At 35.4% G+C, this 27,569-nt stretch overlaps 1 protein-coding gene across 3 annotated transcripts in view; it reads right to left on the bottom strand.

Annotated features, from left to right (window-relative positions):
* The window catches only part of Vgll3 (vestigial like family member 3), a 40,924-nt gene extending 13,365 nt beyond the window's left edge, over positions 1-27,559 (bottom strand). The window contains exons 1-3 of one of the 3 annotated variants that reach the window (XM_033755965.1): positions 27,385-27,559; positions 15,303-15,588; positions 5,059-5,598 (exon numbers count right to left, since the gene is read on the bottom strand). In XM_033755965.1, the coding sequence (XP_033611856.1) occupies positions 5,059-5,598; positions 15,303-15,588; positions 27,385-27,510 (952 nt within the window). In that variant the 5' untranslated portion in view covers positions 27,511-27,559. Of the gene's footprint in view, positions 1-5,058; positions 5,599-15,302; positions 15,592-27,384 lie in introns of all 3 variants that reach the window. The other 2 variants (XM_010602878.2, XM_010602879.2) reach the window with 2 other exon arrangements.
* Between the last annotated feature and the right edge of the window lie 10 nt (positions 27,560-27,569).

Consider the following 27,569-nt stretch of genomic DNA (forward strand, 5'->3'; position numbering starts at 1 on the left):
CTAATAAAAAATAGTTTTGCCTATTTCAAAGTGAACATTACATAGCAATTTCTTTCTTATATTTTTGGTGCTGATTATTGGTACACATGGCTTCATATATACTGAGCACACACTCTCAACCCCACTATGTAACAATTTTGAACAATGACAATTACAGCCTACATCCCATTAGGATATGTTTCATCATTTAGTGAGGTCCCTTTCACAGAACATTTATTTTATAAAATTCATACTAAACCACAATTTTGTTTTTAAATTTTGCTTACTCAATAAAAAAAATTAGTAAACAGCTTGATTCTCCTTTTATTATCAGTTACAAAATGTCTTTGAAGAAAAATGAAGACATATGTCTTTTCCTAACTTCTTCATGAGTAACCTAATCTGCCTATGTAATATCAAGGGGCTTGGGATTTAGCTCAGTTATACAGCCTCCTGCATCCTAAGTGCAAGGTTCTGGGTTCAAAAAAAAAAAATATGTCCTCAAAGGATTTTTCCTGGATTTCTTAACACAGTAATTCTACTCACAGACTGCAATGTTAGTCCAACAGACATTAAAGTTTCTTAAGAAATAAACCAGTTTATGCCTGAATAAGGTACCAGATAAACAGTTTTTTGTACTTAATGGAAAGTTTCACAAGCTGTACTTCAAGGGAGGGCAGGGGTAAGGGGAAAACATGAGAATCGAGACTTGCCATGTAGAGGTACAAGATCCCAACAATGAATGTAACTGTACTGTATCCCTAAAATGTACCAATAGACTCAATTAAAGCTGGAAAAAAAAGTAATTTATAGATCTAGTAACATTGTAGCTTCGCTTTTCTGTCTGGCTTGTGACCCCTACCCCCACCCCGTAAATTACTATTAAGTAGCTTTTTATGCAAATTTATGGCTAATAATTTAATGTATTTTTGAGAAGCCAGAATGACATTAATATGTCTTTATTCCTTTTTACTTCAGATTTCATGAGCCTGTTATTTTGTTTTCAAATTTTAATTGTAGATTACATAATATATCTTAACAAAAGAATAAATACCTTAACACTAAGCTGTTTATATATATTTTATATTGCACCATTTTGACATTCCTTAAAGAAAAAAAAATAAAAATCATAATAAAAGTGTAGCTAAAATAACATGAGGTCTCCTAAGAAAAATAAATCTGTGATCTACAGATGAATACAATCTCAAGCCATGAACAGCTTGTGTTTATAGAAAAGAAGTCAAATCACAGAGCATGACTTCTTTTACTTTTGTTAAAATATAGTGAATGAAATGGAAATTAAAAATAAAGTCAACTTTGTATGTCATTAAGGGCCTCCTTTACTTAAAAACTTAATACAAACTTGGAAATGCAGAACTGTATATCGTACACTAGGCATATCATAAACAATAAAAGAAAATAAGAATGACAGCATTTCATTCAAATGAAATTCAGGTGAAGGGTGAGATTACTAGATCAGAATGTACTTAATATCCTCACCAAGAAGCCTGAGAATAAGAAAAGGCATATTCTTGATACACCCATGTCTAATAATAGATGGTGCACAACTGCAAATACTTTCACATTTCAATCTCCTCCTGGTGCAAAGGGCCGGCTCAATACCCTAAGGTTGCCAGAAGTTAGTCCTGCACACCATTATCCTCCTTTATTCATCTTGATGTCATTAATATTATCTTCGGTCCTATCTGCCCTTTTAACCTATACATCCTTACAGTAAATTGATATAAGGTAAAAGTTACTCATAAAAGTTGAAAACAATGTCTTTATTATGAAGAAAAAAATAAGCTAAATGAGCCAAAAAGCATTCTGTGAGAAGTTAAAAGTATAAAAACAAAATGTGCCCATAAATAAACCAGAGCGGAAAAATCTCCTAGTAAACACAATTTAACTTGTTTATTTGACAATGAATGTGCAAATGTTTTTTTCAACGATATAGGGAGTGATGATTCTAAGAAAGATAAATGTCAACACATTCATTTAGGCACAGATCTTTTCTTCTCAAAACCACATTCTGAAATTATTGTTTCTATGAACCTCATAAAAACCATTTTGAGATTGTTAAAGCAAAGGAAAAAAACCTAATGTAAGATTTGCAACATGAAGCTATGGTAAAGATGGGCACTTTTCCATGGAGGAAAAATACAGGTGACTTCTGATGATATCATCATACTGATCTTTCCAAAGTACCTGTATTTAAGACCTGCTCAACAGAAAAAGCAAGCAGTGATTGTAAACCAGGCAGAACAGGTAAGTACTGCCAGGACAAGATTGAGGGAGATAAGTCTCCCTGGCGGCAAACTTTGAAGTGTTACCCCCTTGCACAAACCTGACAGTGAGAATTCCTTTAAATTTTGTGGCTGAGGAACATGACTATCCTCACTGCAGCTCAGGTCTTCAAACATAAGAACTCTATTATGACATATTATAATTGATTTCAAAAGTTCAGAAATGTAAATTCATTACAGGTACAGTAAATACGCTTTTTTGGGAAAAAAAGTTCCATAAATACAAAAGCATGTAGGAATTGAGGTTCTTTCAATCACAAAATTTTGCAACAAGATACTCATGAGATTTGCTTACACAAGAGCTTGTACACAAGTGTTAATAGCACTTTTGTTTGTATTATCCAAAAAACAGAAGCAAACCAAACATCCACCAACTAGCGAATGGATAAATTTATCTATGCAATGGAGTGAGGTTCACACTTCTAAAAGAGGAGGAAAATTCTAATACATTCTATAATCTCTATGAAACCTGAAAATATTTATGCCAAGCGAAAGGAGGTTAAAAAAGGCTATATATTACAAGAGTTTATTTATAATAAAATGGCTAGAAAATGAAAATTAATATGGAAAGCAAGCAGATTAGTGGTTGACAGGGTGATAGAGTGATGGTAACATATAAGGAGTGAACTCTTACAAGTATAGGGTTTCTTATTTGACAGAATGTTCTGGATTTAGATATTGAGAATAGTTTTCTAATACTATGACTATATTAAAAATAATCGAATTGTGTTTGCTAAAAAAGTGAAGTGCATTTTATTGTGAAGTATATCTAAATAACACTTTTAAAGATAAAAGTAAGAATCTGTCTATCTTCCTTCTCATAGCTAGAATTTTGTGAGTACCTGTGAAAGTTTTAGCAAATTTGTAAATGTTTCTCTATATATAATACTCAAAATGATTCTAAAATAAATCTTTTCCAGAGAAAGAAGTTAAAGGACCAAGAAGGTTAAGTAATTTGGTCAAAGACTGTTTTGTTGTAAGGGACAGAGCTTAGTTTATATAATGAGGCAATTTGGCTTCAAGGCTTTAATCACCTGAAGTAAATACCATTAACAGCTGGGGCTATATATGCCCTCAAATAATTTTCATTGGAGAGAATAAATACAAGCACATTGAACTATTTACTATGGTTGTTTCTGTATTTAAAAAGTGGGATAACAGTGGCAGAGACTGTATGCCATAGAAAAAGCAAAACATTTTATATGGTTTTTTAAAGGAAAAAAACTGATGATATAAAACCTTCTTTTATAAGGAAGCATTATATCATGTTGAACCTCCCAGATCTCCCATATCTCCTTTATTTCCTTCAACTTCTGTGGACAAGTGAGATATGCTCTCCTCTGTACGGACTAACATCTGACTCATTCTTCCAAACACCTTATCTTTCCAAGCTCAAGTCGTCCCATGAAAACTTCTGTTCCTTTACAAGGACCTGGAAGAGCAGAAGAGGAGGGCCTACCCTTCTGTTGTCACCTTACAGTGAATGCTGTGGTGGGCCTCTTCCTTTTGTGATTGAGATATTTATTCTCCCCCTCCTTGAGAGCTCAGAACTCTCTCAAGAGTATTTTCAATTTGGGCCTGGCCAGTATCATTTTACCCTTCTTAGAAAAGCAACTTGAACCCAGAGAGACAACTGGAAGCTGAAAGGATAAAGCAGTCCAAGTGTGTTGACCAAGAAAAGAATATTCCACTCACGTTGGAGAAATCCAACATGATGCAGAGCATTCTAGAGAATTCTCTATTGTGAGTAGACTCATTAAAGATCTTCCACACTGTAGAAACACTAAAAAAGGAAAACATCTCTTATACTTGTGGAACGAAGGTTCTAGTATGTTACACTGTTATAGAGAAAGAGATGGGTTGGAGGTGGAGGTGGGTGACAATGGAATGCAGACTCCGAGGATGTAACCTCTGACTTGGTTTGTTGTTGCTGCAGTTGTTTTTTCCTGCAGTTCATGAACTTACAGGCATCAAACTGTGATCCTATTATTAACACGGTATTAATAGTAATAATATTATTCATCTAGTCCAGAAAAAGCTCAAACATGTTATACCATGACCTTCAGAACTAGTGAATTCCAGAGAGTAAATAAATGAATGCTTTTCATAGAAATATTTTCCTTACCACATTTCTCTAAAACTGTTGGATATAAAATATTTATGATTTTTAAGTCATTCTATTTAAATCAAAGGTGAGAAAGAAGGTAGAAGGGGGAAAAGGAAAAGAAAGGAAACATAAGGGAAAGTAGAAAAAAAGAAGAGCTATTTCTTTGAAATTAGTATTTTCTATTTTTTAAAAAAGATTGGATGACATACTACATACTACATTCCAGAAAGCAGTCTGCTTAATAAGCCATAAATAAGGCCTAACAAAAAGGGAAAATTATTGAAGTATACAACTTCTGAATTCTACTGGGCATTGCACATGGTTCAGAGCACAGACCCTTGGAAGATTCAGATAATACATTCAAACCTTTGAAAATATAAGGTATCACAAGATTACAGTTCAAAAGGACAACTTATGAGCCTAAGAGAAAGGATAAAAATTCTGAGACTTTTCTCAGGCTGTACTTCATGAAGTAATCATACCAATTTCTTCAGGAATGCAAGAATTATTGCAAAATCGTCTGGTTCGGGATCTACAAAGATACTATTGAAGCTTATCTTTACATATAAGACAAAAGGATTTCAAAAAGAATATTAAAAAATATTCCATCCTTTAAAACATTTTTTGTTCTTCTTTTTCATGGAAACAAAGAAATCTTCCACTCACCTGTATCAAATCCCACACTTGGCACTATGTCCACGGTTCCATGAAAGGCTCCGGCCCACGCTGAGGTAGCAGTGGTGACTGCAGATGGATCTGTCTTCGCGATATCACACTGGGGAGCAGGAAGCCTGGCCGCACGCACTGATGGCATCAGCAGGGGCCCGTAGGATGGATCCAAAGCAGAGCCAGCAGCAGGGTGGTGGTGATGGTGGTGATGGTGGTGATGGTGGCGGTGGTGCATGTGGGTATGGGGGTGGTGGTGCCGCATGTACACGTCATGCATGTGGCTGTAGGATGGGCTCACCTGAGATGCCAAAGGGTAGTGCCAGGACTCAGACACAGGAGGGGGAGGTGGTGGGCCAGTCTGATGCAGGCCATGTCCTGACCAGGGGCTAGGGTCTGCTGGAGTAAAGGTGCCAGGGGGTGAGGTGACTTGGAAGTCAGGATGAACTCCCCCCAGGCAAGGTGCAGGTGGGGGCTGATAAGAGCTGGTCCAAAAGGAAGCTGGAAAATTACTCCGCTGGCTTGAGAGGGCTGAGCTGTCTGAGAAGACAGAAAACACATTATTTTCATAAGATTCAGTTCTGGGAAATATTTGCCTTTACTTGTCCAATCATGTTTTACAAGCAAGTGAATTAACTAATAGGCACTCTTTCTCCACACAGGGATGGAGTGATACTAGGTCAGCCTCTGGGCTGTCATGTCAAGACCATAGCAAGGACTCAGAGTACAGAATGAGGGTCCCTAAGCCCTGCCGTCAGTCTGTGCACAGTCTGCAATTTGGAGAATGAAAATTTCATTCTCTTTTGGGACACTTGCTACCCTCGGTCTCAGCAAGAGGTCATAGATAATAAACACACTTCTCTGATAAAAAAAATTTATACCATAGATGAAATAGGCGTAGATTGGAGATTATCATTTTATCATCATCTTTTAAGTACAATTTTTATTCAAACCAAAAATTCCAATGCTAAGTAGCAAATGGAAGTAAGATCACACGTAATTGTGCCCACCAACTTTCCCTCCCTATAAAGATCGAGGAGTCTCTAGACTGATAATAATTACCTTCTAATGAGAGGAAACAAATGCCCCATGCCAAATTAAGGCTTCTCATGAATGATTTGTACACTCCTCCCTCCAGCCCTATGAAATACAGTGGTACCTAGATTCCCAAGCTTGATTCTTTCCACAATTCTGGTTGCAAATTGAATTGAACGAGAACCAAATTGAGTTCAGTGGTTACGTTCAACGCTGACCTTATGGGCAAATTTGATTCAGTTCTCATCCAGTTCAGTATGCATGAATCATGCAGAATCATGGAGCGAACTGAGTTCATGAACTGAGGTACCAATTATCCCCATTGCATAAATTGGGAAATGCAGATAAATAATAAGCCTAAGACCTACATTGCCAAGAACAAGGCTGGCTTTGAAGTCAGGTGACTTTCTCAATGTTAATGCTGACACATTGCACATCATGCCACAAGAAAGCACACTTATAACTACGAGCTGAATATGTGTGATTTGTTAAAGATTTTCTGAAAATCATAAGTGGAGAAGATTTGAGCAGAGGTAATAAAGTTGAGGAAGTTTTTGGATAAGAGGGAAGTAGAAAATAAATGCATACATAGATGGAAGAGGGAGAATTTGTCCCCTAACTCTGCATAAATTCAATGTGTCTACCCTATCATCACAATATATTTATGGGTGACCTATCATGTGCCAAAAAAAAAGGGGTTAGGGATGAATGATCCCTATCTGGAGGGGAATACACAAGTTTAAAAAGTGCTGTGGTATATGGTTGGTATTTTCAGATGAGGAATACAGAGAGCACACTGAACCAACCTAAGAAAGGGATGACCACATCAAAGTTAGTACTGTGAAGAGGCAAAACAAAATTTTAGAAAAATGAAACAATGTGTGAAAAAGATTATATATTAAAAACGTAGGCATGCATGCATGCACACAGCAGCAGTAGCATTTGAATAAAATGTGTTCAGTAAATAGCAGCTGACAAAAAAGAAGAAAAATTACAAGACTATAAAAATATGAAGGGCAGGGGATTTAGCTCAGTGGTTCAGTGGCCTGCCTTGCAAGCGCAAGGACCCGAGTTCAATCCCCGGTACCCCCCCAAAAAAACAAACAAAAACCCAAAATAAGTAAATAAACAAACAAATAAATAAAATAAAAAATATGAAGGACCGAGATGAATGTTTTCCAGTGTACCAAATGTGGGGTATAATTCTGAGAGAAATGACAGTGGGTTTGAAAGATTAATCTTCAAAAGGTGCCTATTCGGATCAGTATTTAGAAAGATCAGTCCATTTACCTGTAGCATATTGCCTAAGTATTGTGTAATTCAACTCCCCTGCACTAACTCCTCAGATTTCAGGGCACCCTTGGACCTCACCTCAATTTATGACCCCAAATGTATGTGTCTGTTGGTCCTTCAGTGAGTTACATTCTTTCATTAAAAAAATGTTTGGAAATCATTTAATTCAAATTATCTCTGGCTCAATACTTGTATCAATCTATATAATGTACTGTGGATTATTTTTATCTATAAATAAAAATAAAGTTGTTAAAATATTAATGATGAATGTATAATAAACCTATTTTCATTTTCATACTGGTTTCAACATAAAAAGAACTTTGCCAGAGTTTTCTTTTGATTGAAAAAATATACATACTAAGAAATACTCTGAATATAGAGGATTCACGGCTAAGATATCTTTGGTTTCATTTTATAAATTTCTGGGAGACTTTTTTTGGGGGGAGCTCAGGGAAAGGTTAAGTAACTTAAATCAACCAGCAGGTATATCACGAGGTTAGCATGATTAGTGCATCAGTGTCGTGCTCACATACTTTCTCTATCATCACTGCAGACTGCCATGGTGGTGCAAGCTCTTCCACTCTCTCCTTCAGCCCCTTAAAAGCCACCATCACTCCACCCACCCATCCTGGGAGCTCACAGTGATCCCCAGGCTCACAGCCAAGAGTCTCCCTCACAGTACTTCCACGGATTTTAAACGTTGGGGAAACCTGGAGAATGATGTTCTTCAAGGGGCAAAGGATGGACCTGCTTACTCCTCAAGTTCTCTCATATACTAAGAACCTTTTAGTTTACTGTTTGTTATATCGTGAGCAATCAGAGAAGATAGCACTTAAAATCAAACTCACTGGCACTGTGGTAGATAGGTTTTATTAAGCGATTACCTTTCCCTGGCATATGAAAAATGCTAGTAATAAAAAAGGAAAGCAGTATATGTTATGAAAATTCAATTTGCCTTAAATAATGGCATTGACAATATTTTGTTACACACATAGTGAAAGCTACTAGCGTTAAAAATTTAAAACACACACAAGAGTTTACAGAAGAACTTAAATTAAATTACATAGTGGCTACTACAGGTATCCAAGGTTGCGCTCATAATTCCAATTTTGGGAAGCAAATCCTTCATTCAGCCATAACTTCCATTTCTGGGTACAGTCAGAATTCTGTTATGAAAATTATTGAACCCAACCCACAAATATGTCTCAGAGACACAGAGTCCCTCTTATTGAAATTCCCCATCAACATGTAAAGCACAGAGTAGATACCATTTCTCTGTAAGCTTTCCTTCCGTTTCTTTTTATTTACATATACATGAAACCAATCTTTCGATAGATGCCTAAGCATTTTGGATATACCAACACAAATACGAATGATGAACAAATTCTTTACCAAAAATATGATCATCCTGTTTAGGAAGTATTACATTGTGATTAGTAAATATATTATCATTGAAAGTAGAAATATATTTTTGAAAATCCACTCCCTAAAGATTAGACAAAGGTTTAAATTTCCTCAGGAAAAAATAAAATTAAAAAGCTTAATATTTTCCCAGTCTGTGTATGTCTCCTGAGATCAATATAAAATTTGCAAGATTTATGCAGCCCTTTTTAAAAACACCATTACATTTTAAAAGAAAATAAAACAATATTGAATGGAAAAAATACACCTATGAAGAAATCTATTTTATAGAAACACTATTTGGTATCCTGCTCTTTTAAAGAAAAAAATCTTGACAAAAACAAATAGATGATATGCTTTGTTTCCTGCTGGGGAGTCAGTGTGCTTTTTCACATAAATGTACTTTTTTCATTACACAACACTGCTTATGAGTACTTAATCACAGCCACATTTGTTGAATGAAAAAGCATAAAAATATAGGTGTTATTTCTAAGTGCTTTTCAGTTTAGTAAAGACATTTGAGAACTGCATCATATTAACATTTTATAGTGACTTTGGATTCAATATTATTCAATATTTGGGTAATATTAATCAAATTTTGGATGTTAACAGACTGTCTAATAAATACAAAAAAATCCAACTATAATTTGATTCAGTTTGCATTGGTATCAAAGAATATCACACAGACACAGATACAGACTCACATACACACTTTATTTGTAAACAAAAAATAAGAAAATTGATGTATTTTTCATTGCAAACTGCTCAAAGTGTACTAAGTAATCTCACTGTCTTATTTAGATCAGAAATGTTTCTTAGAGAAATAGAGTTTAATGTGGACTATCAAATATTTTTTCACTTCCACAAGAGCGAAAATATTTTCTATTAAATATAAATGTTTCTTTTAAAAAAAAGTAAAAGCAAACAATTTAAGAAAAATTCAAATTTAATTAAAGAAGTAGAAACTTATTTAATTTTGAGAAAATGAAAAATAGGAAAAAAGGACAATGAAACGCTGTAGAGTAATAACCTTGTCCTCTTAATTTCCAGAAACACATTCTTAGAATAAATATTGATAAAATATACAAATGTTAAAAGATAATATTTCCCTGTTTATTAATCTCAGTGAAAAAAATCTATTCAATTCTGTTCAAAGGGTCCCTCATATAGTAAAAGTCTCATTATCTTTTTTTTTAATGAAAACAGTCTATTGGGTCAGACATGAAATGATATGTTTTCCAACATTTTCTATTTTTCAGGAATTGCACATTATCACCATGTTCAAAGGTTCCCCTCTAGTTTCACTGATTGTGGAGTTGCTCAAATGACTACAATGGGAGTTCTAAAGAGTGATGCCAGATGTTCCTTCACCTTGAGGGCAGCAGGGTGAGGAAAGTCAGGTATCACTTTCCCTCACAGGTTTGTCCTAAACTTCTTGAAAACAAAAATCTCTGGGTGTAATGGAGATCAACTTAGCTCCTTATCCCAGTCAGACAGCTTCCAACATAATCCTTCCTTTTCTTTTCTCTTTTTTTCTGTTTAAATTCAATATTCACTTTGAGAGGTCTTTCTTGTGAGACGCTATGAGACATCACCCAAGCAATAGGTGCCTGCTTTGCAACTACAAAGTAAAACTTACTATTGTAAGCTTAAAACAGCTTTTAGGTCTGTAATGTAATTTATGTGGCCTGACTTAATTACTACCACTACTATCACTACTACTACTACTACAATTACTACTACTACTACTACTCTCACACACACACACACACACACACACACACACATTTGAATTTGGGGGAAAATCAGTGCATAGACATACTTGAAACTGATGTTTCTGTTTGGATGGGCATAAAATGATAATCAGATTCATTATATTTTCATAACCGAAGAAACACTATTCAATCACTTCTAGAATGTGTAATGGGATGAGAGGTAACTGATAAGATGTTGTTCTAAATAAAGTATGAATACTCCTTTTCATTGTTTGGCTAACAGCTATAAAACACCAAAAAAGAACTCTTTTAGTTCCATCAAAAAATTGCCAGCCAGGAATTTAGCTCAGTGGTTCCACCACCTGCCTTGCAAGCTCAAAGACCAGAGTTTGATCATCCCTGGGAACAAAAAAAAAAAAAAAAAAAAAAAAAAAGGAAATTGCACATTCAAAGTATGTCCACAATTCCATTATCAGCTAACACACTACTCTTTCTAAAACCATACTATGAGAGTATATTCTGCATTCAGAAATAATTTGGTTTTAAATTTATTTGTAGCACTATATCCTATAAACAGCACTGTATAACTTCATGCTATAAAGAACTTTTAAATCAGCTGTTTAGCAACTTTCTTTTATATAGTATAATTGCCACTGTCACTAACACAATCAATGGCCTTTAACCTCTACATCCAAGACATTAAATTTTGAGCGAGAAATATAAACTTCCAGGAAGCAATGTTTATGTACATGAATTTAACGTTGGTTTTCTGTGTGCCATATGAGTGGAAACTCACTGAAGGAAAAGAGAAAAAGTATGTGAGTTTCAGCAAACACCCCGATTCAAGCCCAGTATATAATTACTCACAGATGATATGGCAAAATCTTTACAACAATCCTAGGAGAGGAGTATTAATAAATGCATCAATAAACACTGAACTATAACAGTTGATGAAGCTAATAGCAAAGACACTTTAAATTATTAATCTAAGATCACACTGCAACCAGGAAGTAATAAGGCCTGAACTTAAAATCAAACTGAAGAGGCTCCAAAAGCTACATTTTTCATCCCATGTAGCTTTGGCAATTAATATTAATTTTTACTGACTCTTTTCACTAGATAAGTAAATCTCATTTTATTATACCTTCTCTTTAATTTTCTACATTTTTTATTATGTTTTGTGGCTCTCGTTTGAATCCTATCCTAGGTTTTTAGTTTGCAAAATGAGTCCAGAAGTAGAAATAATAATATCAAAGTTGTGTTCACAAATAAAAAGTAAATAATGCATTTGAAATAACAGAAACCTACTGAAAAAAAGATTTTTAGAAAGTACTTAATTCAACTCCTTAGTTTTAAACAATGAAAATTATAAACAAAGATTGCATTTAACTTATTGCCAAGATATTTTCTATTAAGGACTTCTTTTCTAATCCTAGATGCCTAGAATAAAATTGACTTACTTAATTTAGTCACAAAATCATTCAATTTGTATTTACTAGAGAATTGCTACATAGAAATGCAATGTTTTGAGCATCAAGGAAAATGATATGAGATAACCAAATGTGATATATGTAGACTCTGGGGGAGAGGAAGAGGCAAAAATTCTTAAAATATTTGTTCTGTGCCTCTCACTTTTCATGCACACAAATGTTTTCACTTCTCATTGATCATTCTAAGCTCAGTCAATCTTCAGGAATTCTGCACTCTCTGCTCCCTCTGTGTAAAATTATTTTCCCCTAGATATTCACAAGATAAATGCTCTTAATTCCTTCATGTTTCTATCGAATGTAACTCTCTCAGAGAAGACTTTCATCATTACCATCAGCTAGCAATATCAGCTCCATAAATGTGGAACTTTGGACTATCCCACTCACTGATAAGATCCCAGTACTTTGAATGTTTTGTATCACTAGGAAAGCTTAATAAATAAATATTTGTGTCATAAGCCAATGAGTGAAACAGGAGATAAATCTGAAGATTGAGTTTAAGAGGATGCCAAGAAAATTCTAATAATAGGGTTTTTATTCATTGAGTTTATTGGTACATTTTAGATATACAATATGACGGCATTCATCATTGGGAATCTTGGTTCTTATTTTTTTTTCCCATTCCCCTGACCTCAATCCCTCCACCTCACTCCTCCCTATTTACAAAGACTTTTTTTCCATTTTTTACTTTTCTCATATTTATTCCTTTTCCTGCTTTCCTCTCCCCTACACCTGACACTTCCCTTTCTCCTTTGTAACTTTTCTTCATATTGCACATTATCTGTTATATATCTTCCAAAAAGATTAAAAGAATCATATCACAGCAATATATGTGCACCCATGTTTATAGAGGCACAGTTTGTAATAGCTAAAACTTCTAAAGACCCCAATTTCCCATTAACTGGAGATTGGATAAAGAAGATATGGGATTTTTAATAAAATGGAGTACTAGTCAGCCATAAAAATGAGAAACCAGAGACATTAATAACTAAATGAGGGCATACTCTTGCACTAGTGTTCAAACTCAGTACCTTGAGCTTGCAGGGCAGGTGGTGGCACCACTGAGCTAAATCCCCATCCCACGGACATACTCTTATGTGAAATAAATAGAACAAACATGTGTAAATACCAAATAGTTTCTTGGGGAGGGGATTTAGCTCGGTGGCACTGGGCCTGCCTTGCAAGCACAAGGTCCTCAGTTCAAAGATCCAAATAGTTTCTCTGGTGTGAGAAATTAAAAGTGTAAATAAGGATAAATATGTCTAATTTTTAAACATTACTATTATTCACCCTTCCTATATTAAAATTTAACAACTAATCAGAGGTCTACTCAAAGTAATGCAAATACATGGAAAATGTTGAACTGTTATAGAGAGTTTCGGACACAAGTAACACAACACCCTCACTTAAAACTGCTCTGGCAATGACACTAGAGAAAACCACTGTAGACAATTTTCAGCGATAATTTCTGTTTTCTAAGTTAAATGATCACTTACGATACATACACCAATATACTAAATGAAGCAACTACTGTATTTAGTATTCTCTTGGACCTGATTATCCTGATGAGATTTATTATGGATAAATTTGTCTGTAAAAACTAATGCTTTCCTGGGTCCATCATCTACAAATTATCAAGATTAGGTACCATGTGCTATTAGATAGGGTATCTGTTATTTCTAAGTGAGTCTAGGCTTCCAGGGACAGTACCATCTCAGTTTTTTGTAAGAAGTCCACAGTATTTACTAATCACATGAGCAGTGTGTCTGCCAATTCACATCTGTCAGGTCCTCTTATTTGAATTTGATTTTGTATTCCATCATCCTCTTATAGGGGGACCATAGCCACTGCCTATCTAAGTAGTTTCATACATACTAGAAAGAAAAATAATTAAGAAAGAAAAAAAGAAAGGAAAGGAAGAAATAAAAGGAAGAAGCAAAAAAGGAAAGAAAAAATATGAGAGAGAGTGGAAAAACAAGAAAAGAAAGGGAAAGCAGGAGGAAGGAAGTGAGGAAGGAAAGTAAATAAAATGGAAATGAAACACAAAACCTAGAGATCACACCCATTCATGGCGGATCAGTACTTCTTCAGTAGGACAGAGGCTCTGCGAGAGGACACGTCCCCGGCTCACCTTATCCTATCATCGCCTGCCTTTTCTCGTAGTGGGGCTCAAGCGAGGCATTTGTTAAAGTGTGGTTTTCCATGCCTTCCTCTGGAGACGCTGCTTCAATAGTTTGCAGGCAAGGAGGTTGCAATATTTCTTTAACATCATCAGAGTCATTATTGCCACATTAAGCCAGCACTTGAATTACTTAAGGGTCAGTTAAACACAAATTAATCCATCCTAATACCTCCTATAGAACAGGTCTAGTGTAAGGCCCAAGAATTCACATTTCTAACAGACTCCCTTGTAATGTCATGTTCTTGATCAGAAACCACGATTTGAAAATGATTATACCATTGTTTTGAAAATGATTACACTACTGACTTCTTATAACCAAGTGGGTTTGGAAGAAACAACTGTCACACATTTATATGAAGCTATCGTTAAAATGACAAAATTACAAGATCCCAATGATGAATGTAACTATACCTAAAATGTACCAATAAGCTCAATGAGAGAAAAAAATGATGAATTAATTTTTTCTCTATCATGTAGCTACCGCATTTCTGTGCGCCAGAAATCAGATTCAAACAAATCTCTGCACCCTCCACATAAAAAGCAATAGAGAAGGTGATACTTAATCCACAGCTTTTTCTTTATCATGGGAAAACACTAGTTTAAATCACGGAGATGTTACCAGCAGTGCCTAGGTTAAACACTACAAAGAGTTACCCCACAGCAAGTCAGCAGAGAAAGCTATTGGAGAACACAGAAGGCTTTCAGAGTCTTGAGTTTCTCGGTCAGACTTAGATATTGGCGATGTCACCACATAATACCAAGTAGAATGAGCAAAAGCTAAATTTTAAGAAGCTGATTTCGGCTTGCTTATTACTCAGAGATCCAAATTGGGTCATCGGGCTTTAGGAATGGTGCTTCGCAGCCCAATTTGGCCACTGTGAACTCAAGCCGGTTGTGTCACTACTTTTCATGTGGAATTTAAGGGGTGTGACTGTGTCGTTTCCAACCCCGCATTCCACATGTGACAAAACTGATCCAGCTGTTTGTCTGAAAGAAATTCCTCGCTGTCCTTAAAAATTAAAAAGCAAGTGGATATCCGTCCTCCAGGGGCACGTCTCCAGCTGGAACCTGGTACAGGCAGTTGCGAAACAGAGACAGCGCCCTGGAGAGCATCTGCTTTTGAATTCTTACCTCGCCATAGGGGGGTTAGCCCCATCTTGCTTTTTGAAATGGCAGATTCTGGATGGAAGGTGCTGGCTTGGCCCAAAGCTCTTGAGAAGTGTTCATCCACTACTGACCCAATGTCTCCCTGGAAATAAGTGAAAAGGACACAGCGAGAGTTAAGGTACTCCATCTCGGCAGGCTGGTCTTTCTCCTCCTCCTCCTCCTCCTCATCCTCCTCCTCCTCCTCCTCCTCTTGTTTGCTGGGAAGGGTGACTTCCAGAGAGTCCTGCATCTTGCTGTATACCGCTAACTTCTTCTGGGATAGAATAAACAAAACACAGTATCAAAGATAGTTTGCAAAAGAAAAAAAAAGCATTAACTAGTTAACTTTTCACTTTACAAAAAAAAAAGGAATCTAAATATTAACATATGTTTGCAAACTGATTCTTCTTCATCTGTTTTTCTCCATCTTTTCCCTCCCCAACCAGTTGCCTCCTTCCCACACTGAAAAAAAAAATCTGTTATTTCAAATTTAGCAGACAAAAGTCCATTATCAAATTGTGTATTTTCAAAGTATCACACAGAATTCAATTTGGGGTTTTGCTGGTTATTGTTTCAAAACCAGCTACACTAAAATAATAACTATTTTAAAAAATAACAACAGAACCCTTCTAGTTTTTCTTCCCATATTTTATTCACTTGTAAAGAGTTAATGTATGGTAACATTTGAGTCTAGGACGGGGAAGAATAGAGTTTAGGAAATCTAAGTAGAGGCAGGGTAGAGAAGAAAAGAACTTCTTTCAAATAAAATAAACCAAAATAAAAACAGGAATGTAGCATCTTATAAAAACATTTGGCAGATGCGCTGAACTCATTTCTCAAAAATCAAACCAAAATGACAAAAAATAAGTCTGTGTGAAGATGCATTTTGCATAGAACATATTTTTCAGATGTTCCACTCACCACCATTATCATACAGGACAAAAAACATTTTACTGAGGCTTACTGAAAATACTACCAAATGCTAACAAGGGCTAACATTTCAAATTAAAAAATGAGAAAATTATAATCTAAAATATATTTCAAACATATGATGATGGCTATAATATTATATAGTATGCAGGACATTCTTTTAAAATCTTACATTTATTGCCTCATCTTAATCTTTATAATTTAATAAGATGGTTATTACTACTCTCTGTACCTAAAAGAAAAAGACATTTAGACCTAGAAAAATGAGATGACTTGCCAAAGGTTACAAAGCCTACAAATAATGGAGCTAGAATACATAATAAAACATGTAAGTGTGTTTATGTGTGTATGTGTCTATATGTGTGTGTATGTTTATATGTGTCTTCACGTATGTGTGCTGGAGAAACAAAGAAGAGATGCCCAGTGTAGGAGAAAACATTACTAAAATATTGTATTCTGCATTGATTTCCTGCCTGGCAATGTGGTAATTAATGATTATTTTCTTATGCTTTTAAATATTTCCAAATATTTTCACAATTGAATTACTTACATTATCAAAAAATGATTATGAATTATATGTAAGAAGATAATGCTAATGCTTATAAATACATTATTTTAGTGACCAAAATTTTTTTCTGATTCACATAATTATCTGCAAAATTCAATCCTTTCTCATATAATTTTCTAGAAAAAAAATACATTCTGAAAAATGAGTGTGAATAGAAAAAAAAATTCCAGAATACTCAGTAGCTTTGCAAATGTTATGAAAACACATTAGGCAGTTTATGTGTTTCTGATGTAATTACTAGCTTTAAAATCCATAGCCCAAATTATGTATCACTTAATAAACAAAACATTTCTCCCATGAATGATTATGTTGTTCTTGTGTGAGGTGGGTCCTAGATAGTTCAGGTATATTAGGAGCTGCAAATTACTATGACAAGGCTGATACTTATAAATACATGTATTGCTTGTTATTTAGAATGTTATATGGTCATCATTTGTTGATGAATAGATAATTCATTCCTTGTAAATGAATATGGCTTGCTGATAACAGGTGATGGTAATGACTACCTAATTGTATTTCTTATGATCTCCTTTTGCACAGATTTCAACATATCTATATTTATCTTCAGTAGAAAAAACACCATAGCAATATGTTATGTGTAAAATGAGGAGACTAAACTAAATCACCTCTAAAGTTACTACTAGTGTTACATTCCACTATAAAATTGAACAAATATTATGATTTATAGCTCAAATCACAGTGCTTTTTTCCTGTGTGACATGTATTTATGCAAAGCATACACTATTGTAGCATATGCAAACACTCTTTCTTGAATATTCTAGCATATTTTGTATGGAAAGAAGTTAAAATTGAACTACAGGGTAGCTTCACTCTCTACAAGTGTTCATTATTATCAATAAAACTGACTTCTTTTTTCCTGTTAATGCCCAACTTAGCATTAATTTTTCAAGCAGGCTTTGCATATAATTGTTTCATTTGTTTAATTGTAGCATTTATTCTTTAAATAAAAGAGCCTTGGCTGTACTGATTATCCAAATAAAGGCAAAGGTTTATTTTACCTCCAATTAACAGCAATTAATTCTTAGGTGAAATAAAATTAAGTTATACACGTAAATTTTTCAAAGTTAGAAATTGTGATACAAATGTAAAAACATTCTGTGATCAATAATACCAATCATAAAAGACCTTAAAATTTTAATTGAATACAGCTGAATTTAAGCTACAGCTTGTAAACCTATAAAATTATATAATACTCTAAGTGGTACCTAACCTTGTGATTTTTTTTTTGCTACTAAAAATGCTGAATAGTACAGATCTATACAAATAAATTAATCTTTAGAATAGCATAGGTTTTAGTATACAATGAGAAAAGATAAGCAAAACCTGCCACTCTATCAAAATATGTCCTTAGAACAGTTTTTAAAAAATCATTTTTCTGCCAGTGTATGCACTGATAGTCTTTCTATTTCATACATGTAATACTTCTCTACTCAAATAATTCTGCATGCCAAAATATTCCCTTTTGATATTTTAATGAACTGTGGTTCTATGAAAATGGGAACCTGTGATATACCTACCCACAGGCGGGATATTGGAATATTTATTGTTTCCACTTGTACTTTTCTCAGATAAAGTTAAACTAATTTTCACAAATAATAGTGAGACAGCTTAAAACTATACCTTTCTAACACACAAGCGTATGTAGGCTAATAATACTGCTAGTTAAGATAAGAATTTCAAAGCACACAAGTGACCTGATAACTACTTAAAATGCTAAATTCGAATTTGCACAAATGTTTTAAGTGTGACTCTGAAGAAACACAAAATACTCTCAACTGACTCAGGCTGATATTCACACTGTCCTAATTTTCTTCTTCATAGTCTTAAGCCTCTGCTTTCTAATAGCTGTGCTTTAGTGAATATCAAAAAAGTCCTCACTTTTTTACATAAAGTTACCACACTGCTCATGTTCGCCTTTCCCATATTCTACATTCACTTTATATTTACTTGTTGGAATGTTGTGTTACATTCTTTTCTGGGAATAACATATACTATTCAAAATATCGAGATTAAATCTCAAATCATCAGGACCCAGATTTCTGGAATCAAGGCAAAATGTAATCTAGTACATATTTTTCTCAAAATGTACAATCACTTCTAAAATTATCCCAATCTCATAAATATTCATGCTTTTTTCACAAGACCCTAAAGAACTGTCACCAAAACTAAAGAAGTCATCAAAAGGGATTTTATAGACTACCAGTTATTTAATACACTCATGTTTCATTGTCACTGCTTAACAATGACAAATTTGCCCCAGGTAATATAATTCTGGAGTTGGGTGAAACAATGAATGGGCTAATAGCTACAAAGTTAAGCTAATGCACAAACGTGCAAAGAGTTGGCATAGACAGACCTGACCATTGCAGACCACCTCAAAGCCTGCCACTAGGCATGAGACAAGCAAACTTGAGCCGGAATGTGCAGGAGAAAGGATTTGTCTGACAAGAAAAAGACTTCCATGTCAGGAGTCAAATACCACAAACTCCCCAAGGCTTAAGCCTGCAAAATGCCAAATGATTACTGTGCATATGTGGAGACTTTTTTACTAAGGAAACAAAAGTATTTTAATGAATCACTGAAATCATTGGATACTTGGAAATAGCTATTTTTAAAGATATTTACTAGCCATCTTCTTTAAATGTAACTAATCTTTTATGTTCAAACATATGGTCAGAGCCTATGGAAAGACACTGTCCTAGAGTAAGGAAGTATTTTAAAATAGTGAAGTCAACAAAATAATCTCACTGTTCTTTGAGTATATTTTTCTTAATTCACTTGTATAACAGATTTTTAAAAAATATCTCAAAAACATTTAAAATTTTGATTCTTGTCCTGTCTTGGAATTGGCTGGATCAAGAAATTGGAGATTGTGTTAGATTAGGGGAAATACAGCAGGGATCTTTTATGTATTTTATTTCACTAATCTTCACACAAAAATATTTGACAGAATAATCATTGTCAATTTACATATGCAAAAATAGTTTGCTTTGCCAGGATTGCCTAACTAGTAAGTGGCAGAGTGAGAATAGAACTTATTTTTGTCTGACAACATGGCTCATGTCAAGAAAATAGTCTACAGAACATGAGTCTCTATAAAATACTTATTTTGGTTAAATAAACACGAGATGCCCACAGCCAGCAAGGCATCACATGTAACTTGGACACTCTAAAGTTGTTTATAACATTAAAATATCAGAGTAGAACTCATATCAGAGATACTGCTATTGAGTAATGCAGTGTTCTTAAAAGTGTATATATCTCAATGAAAAGAAACTCTGTACCTAAAAAATGTATTGTCCTCTGGCAATCACATGCATAACATATTTGGTGATAATTTTTCCAGAAATTCTATTCTGCAAAGGTGAGCAGAATTCATTTGTGAGAAACAGTCACACATCAGATATTGCATTTGTTTTTATTTGCTTGGTTTTAAATTTTTTCTTAATAATAGTAATGTTATTTTAAAATAATATTACCTAATGTGATAAACTACTTTTGGACACACTTGCCTACCAAGTCTGGTCATTATCAAAAATGCAGCCTACCTCCTCCAAGGATGAAAATTTTCCAGTTTTTATGATGTTCGAAAAAAATGTGCCACAGGCTCAAAAGCAATTTCAAAATTTGCATTCCCAAAATGTTTTAAGCCATGATCACATCATTAGGGTATGTGTTCTTTCTCAAACCAACTACTTTGAATGAAACAACAGTTTCCAATGTACAAATCTCTGCTATGTTTGCACAATACTGTGAATAGACTTGGGTGCAACATTTTTAAGAATTATTCATTATGCATTCACTCATGCAAAGGTCAATTAATTCCTAGTTTGTGTCAATTATTGTGCAAAGGTTTGGAGATACAAAGATAAAACATATAGCTAGTTCCTAAACTGAACTGCCTACAGTTAGACAAGCATTTGTTTTTGTTTTCCTGAGTTTATTGGTGCATTTTAGGTATACAGTACAGTTACTTTCATTATTGAGATCTTGTACTTTTACATGACAGGTCTTGGTTCTCATTTTTTCCCCTTGTTCCTGCCATCCCTTCACGCCCTTCTCCCATCCCCCTTTACAACACTTCATTTCCATTTTTTCATTTTCTCATATTTTTTCTTTTCGCTTATTACCTTTCTGTACCCTTCCCAATTTCCCTACACCTTTAGCCCCTTTCTTCCTATTTCACATTGTCCACTATATCATTAGGATCTTATGTACTATTATTCACACCAGAGAAACTATTCGGTATTTACACATGTGTGACATGTATTTCACTTAGGATTATATCCTCACTATGTATCCATTTTCCTATGAATGAATCTAATTTCTCATTCTTTGTGGCTGAGTAATATTCCATTTTATAGGAAAACCACATCTTCTTTATCCAGTTTCTAACTGATGGGCAAATGGTCTGTTTCCAAGTTTTAGCTATTACAAACTGTGCCGCTATAAACATAGGTGCACATATATCACTGTGATATGATTCTTTTAATTCTTTTGAAAAAATACCCAGCAGAGGGATGGCTGAGTCAAATGGAACCTCTAGTCCCAGCTCTTTGTACGGCAAGCAGTAAAGAGAGCCGCATGCTTTGTCCATAGGGTAAGTAGTGTAACTTCTCCAAGTATCTAATATTTAAAAATTTAAAATAAATACTAAGGTAACAATAGGTAAATTATAAATTGTTCTGTGATTTCTAAGGAATCCCAGATGAGAAGAAATAGAGAATTGAAATGACCAACAGGATTTGACTAAAACTAGTTCTATGAGTCTGAACAAGTCACCAAACATGATTATCCTAAATTATCTCTTCCAAAAATGAGGAATTTCGATTTGATAGTCTCAAAGGTCTTGTCCAATTCTATAGTCTAATAAGCAGCATGTGGCAAATCCACATCCTCTTCAGATTTTTTAGGAGACTTGCCAAAAGAATCTATGGACCATTGAAAACTAATTCATTTCCAGCCGTGGGTCAGCTAACCATCTCCTTGGTTACCTGTCTTCATATAAAGAAGAAAGATACATCTTTAGAATCTCCCTACTTTATCCCCCAAGGACAAGTGATCTGGTATATGAAAATGATATAATTTTAAGAATAAGAGTCACCTGTTGATTTTAGGTCATAGGAGGCAAGTGAAAAATGGTTCAGTTACCCCAGTTTGCACCACACTTGTAAATTTCTGGCATGAATCTAGTATCCACTGAAATATCCATACATATAGCATATATGAGTTGTCCTAGCAACAGCTGTTTGAGTCTAATGGTTCAAGGCACTCTCAGGTCTTCTTAAATGAGTAGTGCGAAGCAGAAAACCAGCTGCTTGAAGAGGTGAATTTTGAAAAGCTCAGGGCAGAGGTTTGCCCAAAATTATTGCTTCAATTGTCTTTGCCAGAGCCTGAAATTAAACTAGCAGAGAGCCTTTGTTTCTTGAATAAAAACATTTTTTCTGGAGATAATGTCTCAAATTATTACATATTAGTGAATGTGTTCATTTTGAGAATTTTTTTTTAATTTAACTGGAAATGGCGCCCATAGGAATGAGATCCCAGTCAAGCACCATGTTTAAAAATTAGAGTCATCTGACTAACGATATTGCTTTAGGATATGCCCTAGGCCTCACATGCATGATTGTTTTATTCTCATTGAAAATTCTCTTTGCCCAGATGGAAACAAGAATACATGTACTTCCAACAGGTTCAGCTCAGTGTCTCTTCCATAGTTGTCCAAAGAGACCCTCTTCAGAACAGCAAGGCTGCCCTAATGAACAACGTCATTTCCTTTGCCTTGGTTCACGTCCCTGATGTGATAAAAATTTTGTGAAATGTGAGATTTTTACCAAATGCCAGGAATGATAGGACTTCCTTGTATTTAACCAAAGTGCCCTTCACTTCGACTCCTAGCGTCACAGTGTGTTTGGTATTTTGTTCTTGATGAACAGACTCTAAGGTGGAAAAAATTTAATTTTTATTTTATTTTTGAATTTTTCTGGCTGGTAAGTTGTTTGGAACATAAAGCTACGGAGCAGATTAAACTTCTAAGACTTTGAAATGGAGAAAATTTGTGTAATGTAGACTATAGGGGCTGCTCTTTCAAAGAAGCTTTGCATGAATTCTTATAAATCCACTTAAATCTTTGCTCATAGGTAGAAGAAAATTAAATCCTCTGCTTTAAATGATTTGACTGTGTAGTGAAACGATTTAGGTTCTAACTGTATTCTTTCCTCTTAATGAAGCTAAATTTACTTTAGGGAGGGAAGGGGCAAGGGGGAAAAATGAGAACCAAGACCTGTCATGTAAAGGTACAAGATCCCAATAATGAATGTAACTGTACTGTATACCTAAAATGTACCAATAAACTCAATTAATTAAAAAAAATCAAAGAAATATGAGGCACTTAAAGCCAACTGGTAATACCACTTCCTGTATCTTATTTTAAATAAATAAATGTTCATCTGCCAAGCGGTTATTCTGCTTCATCAACAAAGTACACACATGAATAGCAAAAGTTATTAGCATAATCCAAATGCTTGCAGAAGGCCTCTGGAATACCTAAACTTTAAAAAGCACACTACCAAGGACTTGGAAAGAATCTCAAACTCCAAGGCCAAAGAGTCTATTGCATATGAATCTTCGTTATCAGAAAAGTTGATTGGGGCACTAAAGACAAAAATAGGCCTATTGTGCAAGAGCAGAAAACAATGGCCTAGGAGGCTCCATGGCATGGTGGAAGGATGCTGTGATACTAACTGCAAGAGATCTGGCTGTCACCAATCAGCTCTGAATCCTTAGGTAGGCACCTCAACCCTCTGAACATACATTCTTCCCATTTGTAAAAGGAAGTGTTGAAATGTGTTTTTTTCCAGGGTTTTTCCATGACAAACAGAAACTCTGAGGAGTTCTGTGACTTAACAAAGGTGGCAAAGTCCAGAATAAGAGTTAGGAAAACTTCTTAAACTTATAACTGGAGTTCTGCCTTCCAAGGGGACTTCATTCTTTTAAGTCAAAGCATGCATGCAGATTCACCCAGCTGTTACCCTGGAAAGAACAGAGTAAATATGTTCTAACTCACACAAAGCCTAATGTGTTATTGTTAAAAACCGCCACACATAATTAGAAATTTGGTAATTATTCTTTGCTTTCATCATCTCATTTATAAGCTACATAATTCCCACACCTTCACTAAGCATCTTCTTAAGATTAACATTATGAATATGGGGGAGGATTTAAACAAAAGAATGTATTTAAGATGAGAAGTCCACTGGGTATGAAGGGAATCTATGATTTCATATTACCCTCAATTTTTCCTGACACATATTTTGAAATTTTCTGCCGGTTCCTACTGTCACTGCTAGAACACAAGCGCATTCCTTTCTGCACACGTTGTGCAGTGTCATCAGCCTCCAGAGCACACACTGAGAGACTGGGTCAAGAGCTCTCCTGAGGAGACAGATGAAGGCTATGAAGAGGTGGAAGAGGTTGCTTCTGGCTCTGTAAAGCACAGTGTATAACCAATGCACAGCCTCACCATTTCTAGACTTAATGTAAAGACAGTAAAATTCACTCTTCATGCACTTACATTTAGTCCACTGTATTAGTGCAGCCTATGTCTATGCAGTTTACTATGTTTTAAGAATTTAGTTACTACCAAGCAACAGTAAATAATATATGTAATACAAAGCCAAACCTAAAATTTTAGCCTTTTAGGCAAAAAGGAGTACTAAGTTCTATCATTTCAAAATGATTGTGCAGTAATATCATTATATATAGGGAATGTATGCCTGTGTGTGTAATTAATCATTATAGATCATTTTGATATACTAATTTACAAGAGTTTTAGGCTGGGAGTATAACTTTGGATTAGAGTATTTACTGAGCATATATGAAGTCCTGGGTTCAAGCCCCAGCACTACAAATAAAATAAAATAATAAAATATACAAGAACATCAGAGTTGCACAGATTTGAGGGAAAAATCAGTACCAGAATAACTTAATACAGTCGAATATAGAAGTTATACAAAACTTTAATGCTTTCTTTCCAAGCATTTTATAAACATTAAGCTTTCTTAATTACTGCCACATTTTCCTTTTTTTTTTCCTGAACAAATCAATTTTTCAAATGCAGTAGGAACTGTAGCCCTTATTTTTATCCTTCATACAAGATGCTATTAGGGGTCACTTCTTCCCATGTATGGAGAAAATAATCTTCATGGATAATAATGATAAAACCTTATGGAATGCAAAAACAACCAAAATATGTATTCTCGGATGACTGCATTAGGGCCAAGTCAATATTAGTCCCACTTCACCCACACAACATAGTCTAAAAATGCTGTCAGCCTGATAAGAATTTCCTAATTTACCCTTTTCTCCAATAGAAGATACAGGTCATCAAAATAAACTCCTGACAGTAAAAGAACATCAGTCACGTTGCCCCCACTGTTAAATCTCTCCTTTACTAGCCAGACAGTTTCTTCATTAGATTAAAACAAAGAAAAATTTTGAATAAGCTATTTTAATAAAAGGAATATGAAAAGTTTCAAGTACACTTCTCAACTAAATTCTTATGGTGCACTCAGCCAAATATCTACTTGGGCAATGTCTACAGAAGCCCAAAATATAGCAGGAGTTGCTCATTGTGGGATTCATCAGTACAGACCATTCAAGTTTTCTTTTTGTTTTTTTGTTTTTTTTTTGTAATAAAAAGCTAGCTGTACATTTTATTGATAGCTTTAAAAGAATAGAATTTGGGAGCCAAGACTCAGGGCTATTGCAAAATTAAGATTAAGTTATTTGGAGTCATTTCTAACTGAAAATCAACTTTTGTCATCGGTGATTTGACATTTTTCTGAGTTTTATTCTCTGGCTTATTAAAAGTATTACAATATTGATTCCCCACCATAGATTCGTATTTTAATGGAATTAATTTTTAACTCCTAAAAAAAAGAGAAAAAAATCTTACTTGTAACTACTTCTAGTGTATTAGTTTTTTAAAAAGGGGGGAAGTATGTTTCTGAATATTTAATATTTTCTGAATAGTAAAATCTGAATCTGCTGCTCATCCACATTCTAACTGATAACTGAAGACCTCCACAGTCTCAGGGATGGAGGTGAGCATTCTGCATCCTGCACTGAGTGTTAATATTAGTGGTATGTTTGGCTCACTTGCCTGCCTTGAACCTGCATGGTTTTCTCCATTACTTATATTTTGCATACGCCAGAGAAAAATACACAGATCACCCAGAATGCTTTCATCAGTCACCCTTGACCACAAGTTACAAAATGTTCTCCTGTCCTCCTCCTCAAAAGCAATAGGAAGCTGCTGAATATTAAAGAAAATACATAAGCAAATAACACCAAAGTATGGCCCTTTCCTCTTTTGCCCTACCTGGTCTTAGTTTACTTGGTACTATTTAGCAGCTGAGTCTGGTCTGCATACCATTGCCAATTAATGTGAATTTCACAGCTCCTAACTTTTAAACAGAAAGTTATGATGTATTTCCAAAGAGCACAACTACATATGCCAGAGCCACAAGGAAACAACAATGATAAAAGTTCTGTGGATGGTAATTTCTTAACTATATCTAGTTGTATTTTTAAGTCTTATGAAATCAAACCACCCTAATGTAATCCCTATGGTTCAGTTCTTTGCACAAACAAAATACATTTCTTCTAGTGTCATGCTAACTAAACCTTAGTGTACTTTCTGTCGTGTTCAGAGAGTAACACCCAAGAGCACCTAATACCAAGTTCTCCAGAACTCTACCCTGTCTTCTGAACTAACTGCACTATCTCCTAGATCCCAGCCACTTTTTATGGACAACGTTTTCAGTTTCTTGTCATGGTGGACGCCCAGCATCCAGAAATTCAAGGTAATTTCTAGGCTGGGGAACAGGAGGTCAACAGATTGAACACTTCCTATAACAAGCCCTGTGCTTGATTGGATTAGAAAATAATTGAAGAACGCTGGCATCCCTGTCCTCTAAATCACAGTCACAGGGAGAAAAATCACAGAGAAGTTCTAAAAACACTCGGAACTACATTTTTCATTAGTGTTCCACCTTTGTCCCAGAAAGGTCATTTTGTGGGCTCACTGTTCAGGCAGCCTCTGCTACCCCTTCAGCACAGTTCATACTCAACTCAGAAAACCCCCAAACATTCTACCTTTCTAAAGACACAAAATAATTTGGTTTAAAGGAAGTTTACTCACACAGTCCTCTAAGCCAGATGCCCTTGGAGAGCTTCAGAGAACTGAACTCTAAGAGCCAGCCAGGGTGTTTATGAGGAGCAACCCCTGAGCTCGGGGGCGACAACAGCTCATTGAAGCCCCCAGCCAGGTAAAGCCTCTCATCGAGTCCCCAGCAGTCACCCTGCTGCTTTGCCTTCCCGAAGCCTCTCCTCCTCGTACCCGAAGGCTCTGCTCAAGGGCGCTCCCTCAGGTCCCAGAGCATCCTTCGCGCCACCCGTCCTGCCACCGCGTCGCCGGAGCCCCAGACCGATACTCTCGGTGCCCCTCGCCCCCGCCCCAGGCAGGCTGCCCGGACGGTGACTCACCTGCTGGCCAGGTTGGGGAGCCGGCTGATAGCAGGCTGTGGGGCAGGTTGCAGCTGCCACAGGGTTGGGCAGATACTGGGGCGCTCCATACGGCTGGGGGTGATACATCACCTCCGCACAACTCATGGCAGCAGGGGCAGCGGCGGCCCCCGAGTCGCCGCCGCCGCTCTGCGCGCTGGCGCTAG

This window comes from Fukomys damarensis, unplaced genomic scaffold (genome assembly GCF_012274545.1).
Source record: "Fukomys damarensis isolate Sample0158 unplaced genomic scaffold, DMR_v1.0_HiC HiC_scaffold_24, whole genome shotgun sequence".
NCBI lineage: Eukaryota > Metazoa > Chordata > Mammalia > Rodentia > Bathyergidae > Fukomys > Fukomys damarensis.